Source organism: Siphateles boraxobius, unplaced genomic scaffold, assembly GCF_051911475.1.
Source record: "Siphateles boraxobius isolate OS27281-9 unplaced genomic scaffold, OSU_SipBor_1 8, whole genome shotgun sequence".
Classification (NCBI taxonomy): Eukaryota; Metazoa; Chordata; class Actinopteri; order Cypriniformes; family Leuciscidae; genus Siphateles; species Siphateles boraxobius.
This window is the reverse complement of record NW_027509208.1, coordinates 31,423,854-31,440,078: the sequence shown is the minus strand read 5'-3', so window position 1 is coordinate 31,440,078 and position 16,225 is coordinate 31,423,854. Positions and strand designations below refer to the sequence as shown.

General features: G+C 37.8%; 2 protein-coding genes across 2 annotated transcripts in view; one reads left to right on the top strand and one right to left on the bottom strand.

Annotated features, from left to right (window-relative positions):
* Positions 1-808: 808 nt before the first annotated feature.
* pnrc1 (proline-rich nuclear receptor coactivator 1) lies at positions 809-10,744 on the bottom strand. Its single transcript, XM_077219576.1, has 2 exons — positions 10,250-10,744; positions 809-2,082 (listed from the first exon to the last, which is right to left on the bottom strand). The coding sequence occupies exons 1-2, from the start codon at positions 10,472-10,474 to the stop codon at positions 1,723-1,725; spliced, it is 585 nt and encodes a 194-aa protein (XP_077075691.1). The 5' UTR covers positions 10,475-10,744; the 3' UTR covers positions 809-1,722.
* Positions 10,745-12,364: 1,620 nt separating this feature from the next.
* Positions 12,365-16,225, top strand: part of rngtt (RNA guanylyltransferase and 5'-phosphatase) — a 118,615-nt gene continuing 114,754 nt past the window's right edge. Inside the window, exons 1-4 of the mRNA XM_077219653.1 lie at positions 12,365-12,732; positions 13,837-13,946; positions 14,030-14,133; positions 14,945-15,033. Of these exons, the coding sequence (XP_077075768.1) occupies positions 12,669-12,732; positions 13,837-13,946; positions 14,030-14,133; positions 14,945-15,033 (367 nt within the window). The 5' untranslated portion in view covers positions 12,365-12,668. The remainder of the gene's footprint in view (positions 12,733-13,836; positions 13,947-14,029; positions 14,134-14,944; positions 15,034-16,225) is intronic.

The following is a 16,225-nucleotide window of genomic DNA, read 5'->3' as shown; positions in this document are numbered from 1 at the left end:
AAAATCCATGGCGGGCAGCCGTGTAAAGGGAAACAGATGAGAAGATGTGAGAGCGTGGGCGGCTGTGCGCTTCTGTCTGTCTAGCCAGACTTGGTGCAATTGGATGTTTCTGCAGAGGTCAGGTACGGATGCCCTTCCCATAGGTGAAAGAGAACAGCATCCTTAGAAACACTTTGAACATCACAGAACGTCAGTGGAGAAAGGCACATTCATCAAAACATCGTAATATACATCATGCACTTGCTATATTGCTAAATCTTCCCGATTTTTCATAACACCAAAAAAATACACTGGGATAACCTGGCTTCTCTTGTGACTTTGCAGTTAATGATATGCTAAAGCCCGCCGGCACGTTGACCTGAGAAACACCAGCGATTTCAAACTGTGTTTTTAAAACGGTCTTTGGTTCAATGGAGTTTTAAAATACTCAGCAATATTGTTTACCTATGAATTTGCACATGGTTTGTCTTAAAACAAATTAAAAACACCACATAGACATATAAACAACAATAAAATCTTGATTTTCACTACAGGGGGACTTTAACTTGAGGGGAATATTGACCTTTGATTGGGCACAAGAATATTTAGTTTTGAGTGCTTAGAAAATAAGCTGTGATAAATTGGTTATTCAGTAATGGGAGAATAACTTACATTAGGAATGAACACTTTTGCAACACACTGCACAAAAACATCAACAGACCAAGTCTAAAACACACACACACACACACACACACACACACACACACACACACACACACACACACACACACACACACACACACACACACACACACACACACACACACACTAGCGACCAAAACTCTTTATTTCAAATGGGCAGAATAAAAAGTTAAAAATTATTACTGTATCCTTTTTTTCCATTTTGAACTGATGCAGATGATACAACAGAAAGGCAGTGAGAAAATGAGACATCCTGACACTAACAGACCATGTGCAAGATGGTACATTCTTAAGTCAATTAAAAACAAAGAGCAATTGAAATAAAACAAATCATTGCTTGAAGATTGGCATAAGTAGTTCCTTACTGTCCACTGTGCTTCAATACAAGGTTAAAAACACACCATTCTATTTTCTCACTATCAGCTGTCCAATTCTTCATGGTGATTGTCCAAGTGGGCATCTGCCCAAATATCTCTTTTACACTTTTCATTCTTGTGCATAATGTTACACGTATACTGGTCTTACACTAATGCAAAAAGGACTATAAGCTTCAGTAACAAAACTAAATTGACTTTTAAAGTAAATTAACACAAAAAAATATACTTTTTATTTTACACTTCCACAAGTCTTTAAGTTTAACTTAAGAGGTCTTTCTGAAACAACAGCACGGTTCAATAGTTCTCAGCAACAAGATGTTACCTTTCCACTGTGCTTCAATATAAGGTCAAAAACACACCATTTTCTCACTATCAGCTGTCCAGTTCTTCATTTTGATTGTCCAAGTGGGCATCTGCCCCAAATATCTCTTATACACTTTTTATTCTTGTGCAAAATGTTACACGTATACTGGTGGTGTAACACAAATGCAAAAAAGAAAACAAAACAGGATTATAAGCTTCAGTAACAAAACTAAATTGACTTTTCAAGTAAATTAACATGAAAAAATATACACTTTTCTTTTTTTTACACTTTAAGTTTAACTTGAGAGTGCTTTCCGAAACAACAGTTCTCTGCAACCAGACGTCACCAGTCTCATGTTTGTCAGGGCTCTGCCTGGACCTTGAGCAAGCTCTTCAGGTGCTCGGACATCTGCTCTCTGCTGCAGTCGTGCTGGAGCCGGCGCTCGCCCACCCAGTGGCGGGGCGGTTTGGGGAGGACGCTGGGCGAGGGCGGCTCGCTGAACTTGGCTCCGGCGTACGTCTGGAGCTCAGGAGCGGAGATGCTCACCCTCCTCAGCGGGATCTTCTCTGAGCGCATGGAGATCTGAGTGTTGTCTGGCGTGTTCTTCTGCTTGCTCCACTGTCTGCGCTTGTTCAGGTTCTCGCTGGTTTGCTCAAGCCTGCTCAAGCTGTGGACACACTGGCTTCCTTGCTCATCACACTCGCTTTTTGACTTCGGCAGCTGAAGACACACAAGCAACGGGTTCACTTTATTTGGTTTACTTGTTACATATGTTACATGTACTTAGCATAGTAATAGCAGGAAATTATGCATAATTACAGGCAACTAATCCTCAACCAAATCCTAATCCTACCCTAACCCTATAGTAAGTACATGTTGTTGCTTAATATTACTCAGTACTTAACTATATAACTACACAGTAACAAAGACACCTTCAAATAAAGTTTAACCCACTTATTTTTACACACATTACATGTACTTATTGTAGTAATAACAGTAAATTCTGCATAATTAATTACAAGTAAGTATATAGTAAGTACATGTAGTTAATTAATACTAGTGCAAAGTGCCCGTGCAAAATCAGTTTTTGTGTGTGTTTTTAGTAATTGTTGGTTTGGTGTGTTTGAGTGCTCATTGCTCATTGTTACAATTAAACAGCAAAAGTTCAGTGACATTTTTATTTGTGCATGGTAGAAAGCAAATACTGATACTGACATAATGACATACAATAAATGTGGAAAATTGAACTACACGATTCAGGGATCAGCTACACAGTGAACTCAGAGAAAACGCTACGCTTGAGCAAATGGTTTGTGAATAGGCTACTACACATGATGGCCATGAATAAAATATAATATTTAGAAGTAAACAGTGTAGCTGACTTAATGTTTAGCTGACAGAGTGTTTATGTCAGACTCTTTATTTTTAAACCACAACCTTTTAAGTGCTTCTTTTACCTATATATTTACCGATATATTTTGCATTTCTAATCCAAACAATGACAAACTTGGCACTGCACTTACTCGTGCCCGTAGCAAGACACCTGTCAAGTTTGAAATCGATCGGATTAACCGTTCGAGAGATATGCGAATAACACACACACACACACACACACACACACACACACACACACACACACACACACACACACACACACACACACACACACACACACACACACACACACACACACACGTTCCTGTAATTTATAGATAGATTACACAGTACTAATTTGAGTAATTTCACTGTAACAAAATCACCGTATTAAGATTTGTTTCTTATCCATGCACAAAGTTGGAATATCGCATGAAACATTTGCTAATAAAGCAGCGTTTCATCTCATGTGTTCAAGATAATAAAATCGTCACTTCCTTGGAAATTGGTGCAAAATATCTGTAATAAAAATGGAAGTCTGAACAATCGGGGAGTTCAATCTCTTTCGAACGCTAAATTTTGATGGGCATGTTGCATTCAAGACCTGGAAGTAAACAGCCACTGCTAGGCTTTTTTTGCGCTATTTTGATCCTCCGGGTTTAAATTTGTCTTCGTGTCACTGTCACAGGATGTGTTGTTTTCTCACACCTATAGACCTTATTCGGGTTAGACGCCATATTGAATTTAATGCGAAAGAAAACGAGGCTTTGAGGGATAGACTTATATCCTTTACGATGGCAAGCACTGTATAAAGTTCCTTGATCACATCATCTTCAGAACTCACAACTTATGGAGTTTTTGTCTACTGCAAGTTTTTTCCAAACAATCAGTATCTTGTTAAACAACACTGGACTTCTATCCCTCACAGCCTCGTTTTCATTCCTGTCAAAAATTAGCATCGCATTGGTTTCCTATGACAGGTGCTTCAATCAGTGTGATCGCACAAAGTAAGTGAGAGATGCATTAATGGATCAAAAATGAGTTTTTTTTTGCTTTACAAGAGTTTGTGCGTCACATAAATTCTCTTCAATAGATCCAGATTCATCCACACTGTGAGTGTAACTAGACTTTACGGCTCCATAACCGATCAAATGGCATATAAAAATGCAGCAAAATAAGCCTCAAAATGTATAAAAGAGGCAACAGCGTATTCATATATATATATATATATATATATATATATATATATATATAGTTGATGCATAGTACAAATGTGAACAACTGCATTTATTGGTGCTTTAAACTAGCTGTGCTAGCTGTCACAGGATGTGTATGTATTTGTGTAGTTTACAGTGAGCTTACAAAACCATGTATTAAATATTTGTTCATTTTGTTGCATGTAATGGTGAATTGCAGTGGGAATTTGTGGGAATCTTTGATGCTTTTAACGCAATAAGAGCGAAATAAAACTGAATCAAAAGCCATTGTTGTGTTGTCAGTCTATTACCATGCCCATTTCTGTAGCATTTTTTTTAAACTGTAGTGAGAACTAACTAACTAACTAACTGGTGTTGAAACAATATGTAATATGTCAAATGTTATGCACGCACAGAAAGCCGCTTCTCAGACAGCGCCAGTACCGATTTGAGTTCTCTTATCGCGAGTCTCTTAAAGGGATAGTTCGGCCAAAAATGATATTTAACCCATGCATTACTCACCCTCAAGCCGTTCTAGATGCATATGTCAATCTTGTTTCAGACGAACACATTTTCAGTTATTTTATGGAAGTCGGCGTACGAGGTATGACGTAGTTTTGTTTTGCTCTGCTCTCTGGCTGCGCTGGCGCGTTCGTTCTGCGTCACGACGGTTCCTACGCTACGTCATACCTCGTACGCTGACTTCCATCACCCGTGAACGCGCGTCGATAGTTGCCGGAAGTCAGATATTTTCATTTATAAAGTTTTAAATATGTATATTTTTAGGACAAAACCCCATGGATTACCCTCAGAAGGCCTTCGTTTATCCCCCTGGAGCCGGATGGATTACTTTTGTGAAGGATGTATGCACATTTTGGGACTTGAAGGAGGTGGACCCCATTGCTTCACATTATATCCACTGAAGGGTCTAAGACATTTTCTAAAATAACTGAAAATGTGTTCGTCTGAAACAAGATTGACATATGCATCTCGAACGGCTTGAGGGTGAGTAATGCATGGGTTAAATATCATTTTTGGCCGAACTATCCCTTTAAGTCTTATCGTGCTTGAACTGACAAACTCAAATTGAATTATTATTTTTGGCAAGTATCCTCATAAGCACACACAGTCTTATTAAAGTCAAAAAGTCTTAAATGATCATAAGGAGTTGGGAGAAAAACATAGTATAAATATAAATATGATACATACAATTATTAAGGATTAAAGCAAGGATTTAGAAGAAACAAGAATTTTGATTATATCACGCAAGGTTGCAGTTATTAGAGAAAACAAAATTGCTTATTACAGAGACATTTTTAGATGATTTTCACAAAATGTAATTAGTACACAAATTCATTTTCACACGATGTACACATATGTCCGTTTTTGTAACGGTTGGACATTCATATTTGAAGTTATTAGCTGCTAAAGTTTGATTGGCTGCTGGCGGCCATGTTTTTGCCATTACAGGATATGTTACAACATCCACCGAAGAAGATTTCAACTTCACTGATCAAACGGTTATGTGTCCTTAGAATTTCCCGTGATTTATGCGTTTTGTTAAGTTTGGGCATCGCATTCAAGGAGATAAAGGTCAGTTCATGAAAAGCGAGCGGGCCCAGACTGTTAATTCAGTTATATCTTTGCAACACGAGTCAAGTCAAGTCAAGTCACCTTCATTTATAAAGCGCTTTAAACAGAATGGATGGTTTCAAAGCAGCTGTACAGTGATAATAGAAATTACCGTAACAGATTGTTTAGGCTTTACCACAGCTCTAGAATAAAGTTATTGTCCAGCTATCGGCTAGTCCAGCTATAAAACTCTTTTGATAACTTTATGCCAGCACCATGCCTAGCAGTGTTGGGGAAAGTTACTTTGAAAAGTAGTGCATTACAATATTGCGTTACTGGGCTTGTTTTTTTTATTTTAAATTTTAAATAAGGCTGAAGAAAATGCAAATTCACGCAGCTCAAACAATCATTTCAGTTTAACTGAATCATCGAAGTTCAGCAGCAAGTACATTGGTCAATAAAGTAAGATTAAATGCATAAAAATATTTGTTTTATTTAACATATTTAATTATTGAAGTTTGCGTAGTAATCTGATTTTGCATTTCACTGATTTTATTCATTTTGAGGAATTCTGAATTAGTTGGTTTTTTTTGCCAGTGAGATGAGTAAAGGCACACAATAGCCGCGTTTCCACTGCTGGGCCAGGTTCGAGCCGTGCTAGTGCGTGCCAGGGCCAGTCGCGTTTCCACTGTCACTTCCAGGGCTTGATCGGGGCTTACTAAGGGCCAACGGCCAGGATTTCTGGCCCGTCGAATACCTTGGGCCAAAGCGGGTCAGCTCGGGCTAGAGGCGTGGGCAAGGTAAAAGGCGGAGTTTATCGGTGTTAGGGAAAGTTATGGTCTGCGGCAAACCCGCAAGATGCACATTTCACTTTTTTATATCGTGCAAAATAATCGCTGCTCGAAATGGAGAATCGCCTGTACCGGTCTGTCGAAGATACCAAAGCTGTTCTGAGCATTTGGGCAGAAGAAAGGGTACAACATCAATTTGACGGCGTATGAAGAAACGAGAACGTTATAAAATACATCGTTGCTGAATTTACTAAGCTAAGCATTCAGCGAGCAACGCTTCAAGTTCGGGAAAAAATAAAAAAGTTGAAGGCGCAGTATTGTACAAGGCGATTAAAACGCACAATGGACAAAGCGGAGCTCAGAGTAGAAACTTTCCATGGTTCGACTTGATGGACGGTGTGCTGGGTCACCGTCCCTCTGTTAGTGGCGACTCGCGAGACAAGTCGGGACACTATTGCAGCCACGGCCGGTGAGTTAATATACATGCTATCTTCCTAACTTAAAAAATAAATAAATTCATAATACCCCCTGAAATGGGTTGGGTTATATGACGTTTGATCCAGAAAGGCGTGTTAGGGGCGGGGTTTAGGGCAGCGTTGCGAGGCTACTGGCCCGGCAGTGGAAACGCAAGCCCAGTGCTTAAGGCCTGAGGTCACTGGCTCGGCTCGGTTCGCTGTTAGCCCCGGCCCGACAGTGGAAACGCGGCTAGTCTAGAACTACAATAGCCATCAATTTACTCACGATTTCTCTCAACATGAGGTCATGAAATGGGAAAACAAAGTAACTTGCGTTACTTATTTGAAAAAGTAACTCAGATATTTTGTTGTAAATTTAAAAATAATGCGTTACTTTACTAGTTACTTGAAAAAACAAAGTAATCTGAGTACGTAACTCGTAATGCGTTACACCCAAAACTGACCCTATCAACTATGTGCAAAATTTATTGAAGTTTGGATGAAATAAAAATATAGAAGTATATTTTCGCGAGAGAAGTCGATATAATTTTCCTCAATAAAACAGTAAAAAGATAAATAAGTTAAGTTCGATAAATGCTTGATACAATGTTTATGCACCAAAAGATACACTGATACAGTCAGAAGTCTTTTCAATCTACAAATGGCCATCATTTACCATGGATTTACTGTAGTAACACTCACTACACCATGGTATTAAGGCAGAAATGTGGGATATTCATATTGAATTCTATTATAGCATTAATGTAGACATATTAAATGTATTAAAGGAGTAATGGAATATAAACAGTATTTTTGTGTGATTAAGCTATAGCATTTGTGCATTTATACTAAATGTATTTAGGCTCCTGTTTTTCATACAAATACCACAGAAACCATAGGGTCAATGACGTGACGGGTAATTTCTTTGTCCAAAGGCCTTAATAATAATAAAAAACAAAAATATGACATCCAACGTACTACAACTTGATCTCTTTTATTGAATCCAATAGGTTTTAAATATGTTTTACTACATATAAAGGTATTTTAAAGATTTTGAAATGTCAAAAGGTCATTCGGTTTAACCGTCCGAAGAAAATGGTTTCAAAATTAATTATATCTCCATTCATTTTTTTTTCACTTTTAAAAATCTTATTTGTCAATGACCCAGTTACATTTTACCATGGTATTGAGGTGGTATACATACATGGTTCTAACTGTGGTTATCATGATCTAAATGTATGATACAAATTTAAATATTCTGACTGTTTGAGTTTTATTAAAATAATGCATATTTTAGAATATTTAAATGTTGCTGTATAAAAATGAGGTTGTTACAGTTTTTACAAATGTTACTGTTTTTGATAATGGACATAAATTTACATCTGCATCCTAACTCAAGCTACTACTACTGTCAACTCAACCTACTGACAAGTGTGCATTTCTAAGGGACAAAACACGTAATATTATTAATATTGCAGTCTCCACTGCAAACTGTGCTGAAGATACACGTCATCAAAGTCAGGAAACACAAACCTGTATCATGACTTTAACAAAATCACCCGTTAGCACATATACGAAAGCACAACTAAGAAATTATTTTTTCTATTAAGATATTTATTTTAAGGAAAAATGACTGGAAGGTATAAAGAATTCAAAAACGTGAAGTGTTTGTCGTTCTGACAATAAAGAGTTGTTTAAAACAACAATTAATGGTCTGGTTTCTACAACTGTCACTCAGGAGCAAAAATCTGCCTTGAAAATTGAAAGAAATAAAGATTTGACATTTATAGCGATAATTATTGATATTGACTGCAGGGCTCGACAATAAGGACCAGCATGAAAGACACTCGGGCCAGTTGACAGAACTCTTTCTTGCCTGATCGGGCCAGTGCTGCATCTTAACAGAAATTGATAATTTGCGAATTTTTAAGCCATGTCAATTTAAATCTTCAAGCGCACATATAGAAGTGAAAGTACCTGTGTCTATCAGATTGGTACTCATGAATACTCTTTCAAGTCTTCCTGAGCTTGCATGGACATATTTGCACAAAACTATGTTAAATTGCCCGTCTTGTTGAGTATCATCGTAAACATAGTCCATTATGTTTTAAGGGAAAGTAAACATGAGATAAGATGCGTGTGTAACAGTATTGGATCCGTGCAGCTCTTAAAGTGACAGCAGCTTAATATTCCTGCCATCTATTTTTATGTTTAATTTGCGCCAAGCAGCTTCTATCTGGTGGCTCAATAGTAATGTGTATATTTTTATGTATAAATAGGGGCATATTTATACATACAAATATCCACATGAGTAAAGCAGGCGTTGGGGTAAGATGACCCCGCTCCAATTTTTTTTTCTGACCAAATATCTCATCTCAGCACTTTTGATGAATGGCTACGCGGTTTAATTTTGACATTTCATCAGCCTAATATTCCTGCCTCTATTTTCCTCTATTTTTATATGTAAAATAAACAAAACAGAAAAAAATAATCTTGACTGAATAATTTTAATAAGGGTTAATCTACATTTATACAGTGAAGTCTATGCAGTGATATTTTACATTTGTTTACTATTTCTGTACCTGAAAATCTAGTTTACCCCTACATGAAAAACCTGAAAAGAACTGTTTATTTAGTTTGTTCGGTTATATTTTTTGTGCTATTGCTCGTAATTTGATTATTTGTTCTTATTTTATTACTGACTGTTTTTTTATATATATAAATGTATTCGAGTTAGGCTAGCAGTTTTTGGTGTCATAACCTTATTTATTAAGGTTACATGGATCAAAAACAACTAGGCCTAAAACAATAACGAGGCCTATTTTATTTGTTTAATTATTAATTTTTTATGTGGTGGGCCAGAAGAAAAAAAATCTTTAGCGTTGAGCCCTGAAGTGATATGAAAAATGTTTTCATGACAATTTTTTTTAGCCATATCGCCAAGCTTTATATAGAAGGCAATACAATCAGACTCAAGGATGCAGGTGTAGTAAAAAAATAATCTTATTTTTAACCCCCAGGGTTTCAGAGTTAAGACCCAAAATGCAAATTGTCCAATTATAGTGTTGGACGGGTGTGTGTCTCTTTGCACCTGAGCAGATGCGTACATTTGGGACCATCTGATGATCCTGCATACATTTTATGGCAGAAAAGAAGATGATGATGGAGAAGAACAGGGAAAGAAAGAATCAGTACAAACACACTTCTGTGATTGAACCCCTAATTACAGGTCATTCATCTAATACAGGGTTCTGTGACTCATTTGATGCTGATATAGAGTCTGCCAGGATTCAAAAGCATAGGATGATGATTTATAGATCAAGACTTGTGGGATTCGAACCCACAACATTTTAGTAATCAACCTATTTACAAACTATTACATTGACTAAACATATACTATCCGCGTTTAGTCCAAGGTAAATATCACTGAACATGCGGAAGCGCCACGGCACATGCTCAAAAAGCCTGTTATCACCAGGGCAATAATAAAGCATGTTACCTGTTGTTTATTCGTGGCTGGTTTAGACTGAGCTGGTTTGAGCTCTTCATTGGTGGTTAATGGAGATTTAAAGCTGCTTTTGTTGCTGTTTGCTGATGCTTTGTTGTGTTTACTATGAACGTTTCGTCCTCTCTTCTTCAAGAGCGCTTGTTTTGATCTGCTTATCTTCATTGCTTTATTCTCCACGCTTGATTCGACACGATTTCCAAAAGCATCGCCCAGCATGATATCAGCTGCACTATACAGATAACTTTGTGTCAAATACGCCCAGATGTAAACAGAAACTGATGGTGCTGCTGATGCTGGTGAAGATGTTGTGGGATGTTTGGTCGTATGTGAGGTCCGCAGAAGGTGACGGCCAAGGAAGTTTTCTAAATCAAATATTTTGATCTCTGTCTTCGGCAATTCTATTAAAAATATCCGTCTTTAACGCGGTGCAAATGTGAAACCATCGCCGTTTCCTTTTCCTCCCCCGAAATGGCCACTCAGGCACTTATTGCGCATGCGCCCTCTATTACATCATATCAGTTTGAAAACATTAGATTTGAAATAATATAGGAAGAAATAAGAGTCACAAGTATAACACTTACATGTCACCACCAAAGTATTGACCGTATAAAACTAAATCTAAAGTTTTAGGTGTGTGTTTTAATTTGTGCTTAGCAACTTTTATCTGGCTCAATAGAAACATGTATATTTTCATGTATAAAATATTCAACAATATTCTACAAGACATTTTCACCTGGCTATAGGCTACCCAATGTTTAGATATGTTCTGGTATTTATGCAAATTAGGACATACGTAATTAGATTATGCACCGATTGTCCATGTTAACAAACAATTTAAAAAAAAATTGTAATACATTTTTTGTCTTGAGGTAAGTAATCAACTCAATAATTTTCATGGTGATATCTAAAGGTTCAAATTTTTACCCTATTCACGTGAGAAAAAGAAAGAATAGGCGTATGAATAGGCTAGATTTGGATCTTTTTCGAAACTTTCCCCTAGTGGGATTCTTCGGGGCTTTTTTTTCTTATTCAGGACATACTGAGGATACAAAATCAGTTGAGTTTGCTTCTGTTGCAATTTGTTCAAGTTTGACCCCCATTTTGGCTTAAAATGACTGAACTAACTGGGGTAAGATGACCCACCCTTAATTTTTTCTTCTTCTCTCATCTCAGCACTTTTGATGAATGGCTACGCTGTTTAATTTTGTCATTTAATTTGAATATCAACATATGTAAAATTTAGTCAGCCGAAACAGTTATGAAGTGTATTGATCTAGTTTTGTGTCTCTTGAAAATAGTATGAAGTCATCATGTTAAATATGTTTTTTTTGTGTGTCTATTTGTTCATGAGAAATTTGTGGACAATTTGTTTTTGGATTTGTGGAGTAAAGTTGTAGCGTTTATTTGTGAAGTAAAAGTATAAAATTAGACCATTGGGGTCAGATGGGCCACTTATATTTGGCACAGAAGGCCCCAAGTGCCATAGTGTTGTTATTATTTTTTTAATAATCATTGTAATCAATGGGGTTATTATTCAGAACACTGAATAAATTGAACACTGAACACATTTCAGACATCTTTGCTTTCATTAAATATGTGAAATCATTCAGTTTGCATTCATAGTGTTGCTATTATTACATATCTTTAGTTAAAAATTGGCCTATATAAAAAGTGCCTATATAAGGCACATCATCATTTTACCTTTCAGATGAATCTGTTTAACGGGGATTCTGCATCGGTTACTCAATTATTATCAACTCATTTGGGAAAATAAAATGTATAGAGTAGTTGATTTATATATATATTAATAAGAATTATATTAAAAGTCGTTTGCACATGCTATAAACTTTATCCAGGGTAGGGACCATCTTATCCCTCTTTTTAATATTTGACATTTTGTGCTTTAACAACTAAATTAGACCCTATCTATCCATCCATCCATCCATCCATCCATCCATCCATCCATCCATCCATCCATCCATCTATCTATCTATCTATCTATCTATCTATCTATCTATCTATCTATCTATCTATCTATCTATCTATCTATCTATCTATCTATCTATCTATCTATCTATCTATCTATCTAGAGGTGTAGCGCCCCCTGCTGGCCGCCTGGAGTCACTGCTGTCGGTTGTATATGTAAGTAACGCACAGAACTGCGGGACAGTGAGCGTGGGGAATATTACTGTTTACTTCTGAGCAGGGTTTGGGAAGCGCTCGCCTCATGGAGCTCATCTCATGAAAGTTAGCCTTTCTACCGCACGGAGCTCTTGATACAGCGGGTAAACGCCAACAGCACTGTGTGTGTGTGTGTCAAAGGCCCAGGCAGCGGCTCACAGAAGCTCATCCAGCCCGCTCGATAGGCTTGAGACCCGGGGCAGCTGAACGCGGAGTCCCGCTCGAGAGCATGGCTCAAACCGGAGCGCCTCCTCGGTGGAGGAACTGTCCCAGGAGAGGACAACCTGTGGCTGGTGAGCATATACCAGACTGCTGTCAACCAAGCTGCTCTGCTAATCCACACTCAGTCTCATTAATGCAATTATTCAGTTTCTTACAGTTAGGCTATTATGGAGAGCATGAATGCACTCAATCAATGAACTGTGCGACTGCAGCTTCAGTGAAACCAGATTAAACTGCTTTCAGTCTAACTGAAAGCTACCGAAAGCCTGTGCTCGGCTATAGCACTAACCAGTGCACTGCGTCGTTTGCCAAAATTAACCAATGATAACTTTGCCTAAATTAACTAATGATGACTTAATTTGCGTGTGTTTTAAAATGGGAGCATGTACGACGTCAAGATACAAACGAGGGGCACTCTAAACTTGTTTGTTGGGTCTGGTTTTTTTAAATGGAGTGGCTAGCCAGATTAGCTCGCTACACGCAGATCAACACAATTTACGTCACTGGACACTGATTTATGAATATTAATCACGCAATGTGACGTTCGGTATGCTGATTCGCTGAGAGCCAGCCGTCGGCAGGATTGTAACGAATCGCACTATGGCGTAGGACTGACTCGACCTCCTTGTACGCTATGATGACGTAATAAATATTAAAGAGCTAAGACTTCAGCTTGCAGTGTTTTGCACAGCAGCGGTTCCTAACCTATTTGGTCTGCTGAATGTACTCACCCTCAAGTTGTTTCAAACCTGTATGAATTTATTTCTTCTGCTGAACACAAAGGAAGATATTTTGAAGAATATGTGTAATCAAACAAGTTGATGGACCCCATTGGCTTCCATAGTAGGAAAAAGGTAAGAAAAAAATACTATGGAAGTCAATGGGGTCCATCAACTGTTTGATTACCCATATCCTTCAAAATATCTTCCTTTGTGCTCAGCAGAAGAAATAAATTCATACAGGTTTGAAAAAACTTGAGGGTGAGTTCATTTTTAAGTGAACTATTCCTTTAAATTTCCTACATGTTATGAATATTATTGTTAATACCATGGTATTACAGCCCGATACCAACATTGTACTGTGGTACCACAGAAGTACTTTCTTCTGGTTTCACTGAACCAAGCCATCATCGTGAGTGTCATGACATGAACTTCTACGATGATTTCTCTCTTCAGGTAAATTTCTGCCCATGAAAACCATGCTTGGACCTCGGTATGATGATAAAGTGCCCGAGGAGAACCGGTTTCATCCCAGCATGCTGTCCAACTATCTCAAAAGCTTGAAGGTATATGGAGGTTCCTCTTAAACGGTTCTGTAATGCTCTTGTTCGGACTGAGCTGTGTTGATGTGATGCTCACCTGTCCGCAGGTGAAGATGGGTTTGCTGGTGGACCTGACCAACACCAGTCGCTTCTATGATCGAGCCGAGATAGAAAAAGAAGGAATCAAATATGTGAAACTTTCCTGTAAAGGGTATGTGGACCTCAGCATATGAATACTGTGTTTTTTGTCCTTTGCATCTGAAATGTAACAGTGCATAAGAGAAGACCCCAGCATGCATGTATATACTGTATAATTAATATAAAATATAAATATTTTATATATAAATAACACATTTTTCTTAAATGTATACATGCATGTGTATGTATTTATATAGTCTATACAAAATAATTATACACAATACACACACATATATATATAATGTAAACATTAACTTTTATTTTGGACGCAATTAATCATTTCACAGCCCTAATATATAAGTTAATAAATAATCAAAACAAATCACAAAAAAGTTATTGGGTTACAAACTGTAAAGTTCAACTAAAGGGGAAAGCTCCTTAAGTCACAAATTTGTCTTGTGTGTGTTTTTTTCTAACAATCAAAATAAATATTTTGGAAAAATGTGTTTTAAAGTAATATAATGTGTAAACTTATTTTTATGATTAAAATACAATACAAAACTACATTGTTTTTAAACAGAATTAGAATTTTTATTATAATTAAATTATATTGTGAATTAGCATGAAAGTGTGTGTGTGCTCAGGCTGCCTTTTCATTTTAATCTTAGTATGAATAGACCTTCATGCATCACTTTTATTCTGTGTGAACATGATCTCTTCACTGCTGGAGATGGTGTTGCTTAGCCACTCACAGACGTCAGACCTGGTGCCTGCTGTATGATGTCATTACTAATCTATGTCTGTGTGCCGTTCGAGCCTCTCTGCTGTAGCTGACATGCTAGCATTGATCTGTCATACTCATGTCATGTGTTTGTCTCATTCAGCCATGGTGAATGCCCCACAGCAGAGACTACAGAGATGTTCATCAGACTGTGTGAACACTTCATAGAGAAGACGCCCACCGAGCTCATTGGTAAGACCAGCCGGCTCAACTTTGACACTTTTGCTTGATTTTGTTTTTGCAAACCCTTATTCCAACAATTACACTGTGTACTATCTAGTCCCAACGCAACATGCATTTTTCTTGATGAGAGTACTGTCAGTCGTCTATATGACTTTTATGCTGATTTCTAATTTCCAAGAGTTATATTTCTCACTTGAGGAACAGACTGCCGTTTATTTTAAATTGCCCCTATTATGTTTTATCTGATATGATCTTTCATGCATTAATACAGCTGTTTGTGAACGTAAAGGGTCTGCACAGTTTTATAGATCGAAGTGCTGATAAATGGAGTTATTGCCTCCCAAAAGAAAGACGTGATTCTGACCTACCTGAAACGAGTCGTCAGTATTTCTTTTCCAGTCTTACTCCCTGGTTGAACCTACATTCAAACACTGTAGTTGTAGCTGAGGCTCGGAAGAGTTTGGTTTGTGTTGTTCATATTCAAAGGACGAGATTGATACGGTAAAACCAATGCCATAGTTACTGTTTATATCACTGTATCAAGTGCTGAGGAAGATCTGGAGCTGAAATTCAGATATGGTAAAGGGCATTTGTTTTCTGACATGGGCTGTTAGCAGTAGACCAATCACAACAGACTGAACCATCTGACCAATCAGAACAGAGTAGACCAATCACAATAGACTGATCCATCTGACCAATCAGAGCAGAGTAGACCAATCACAACAGACTGAGCCATCTGACCAATCAGAGCAGAGTAGACCAATCACAACAGACTGAGGCATCTGACCAATCAGAGCAGAGTAGACCAATCACAACAGACTGAGCCATCTGACCAATCAGAGCAGAGTAGACCAATCACAACAGACTGAACCATCTGACCAATCAGAGCAGAGTAGACCAATCACAACAGACTGAACCATCTGACCAATCAGAGCAGAGTAGACCAATCACAACAGACTGATCCATCTGACCAATCAGAGCAGAGTAGACCAATCACAACAGACTGAGGCATCTGACCAATGATAGCAGAGTAGACCAATCACAACAGACTGAGGCATCTGACCAATCATAGCAGAGTAGACCAATCACAACAGACTGAGGCATCTGACCAATCAGAGCAGAGTAGACCAATCACAACAGACTGAGGCATCTGACCAATCAGAGCAGAGTAGACCAATCACAACAGACTGAGGCATCTGAC

Excerpts from the sequence above, each read along its gene's own strand:
- pnrc1 (XM_077219576.1), bottom strand. The coding sequence starts at position 10,474 with ATGCTGGGCGATGCTTTTGGAAATCGTGTCGAATCAAGCGTGGAGAAT. Across the intron at positions 2,083-10,249 it reads CAGCCACGAATAAACAACAG|CTGCCGAAGTCAAAAAGCGA; the intron begins GTAACATGCTTT and ends GTGTGTCTTCAG.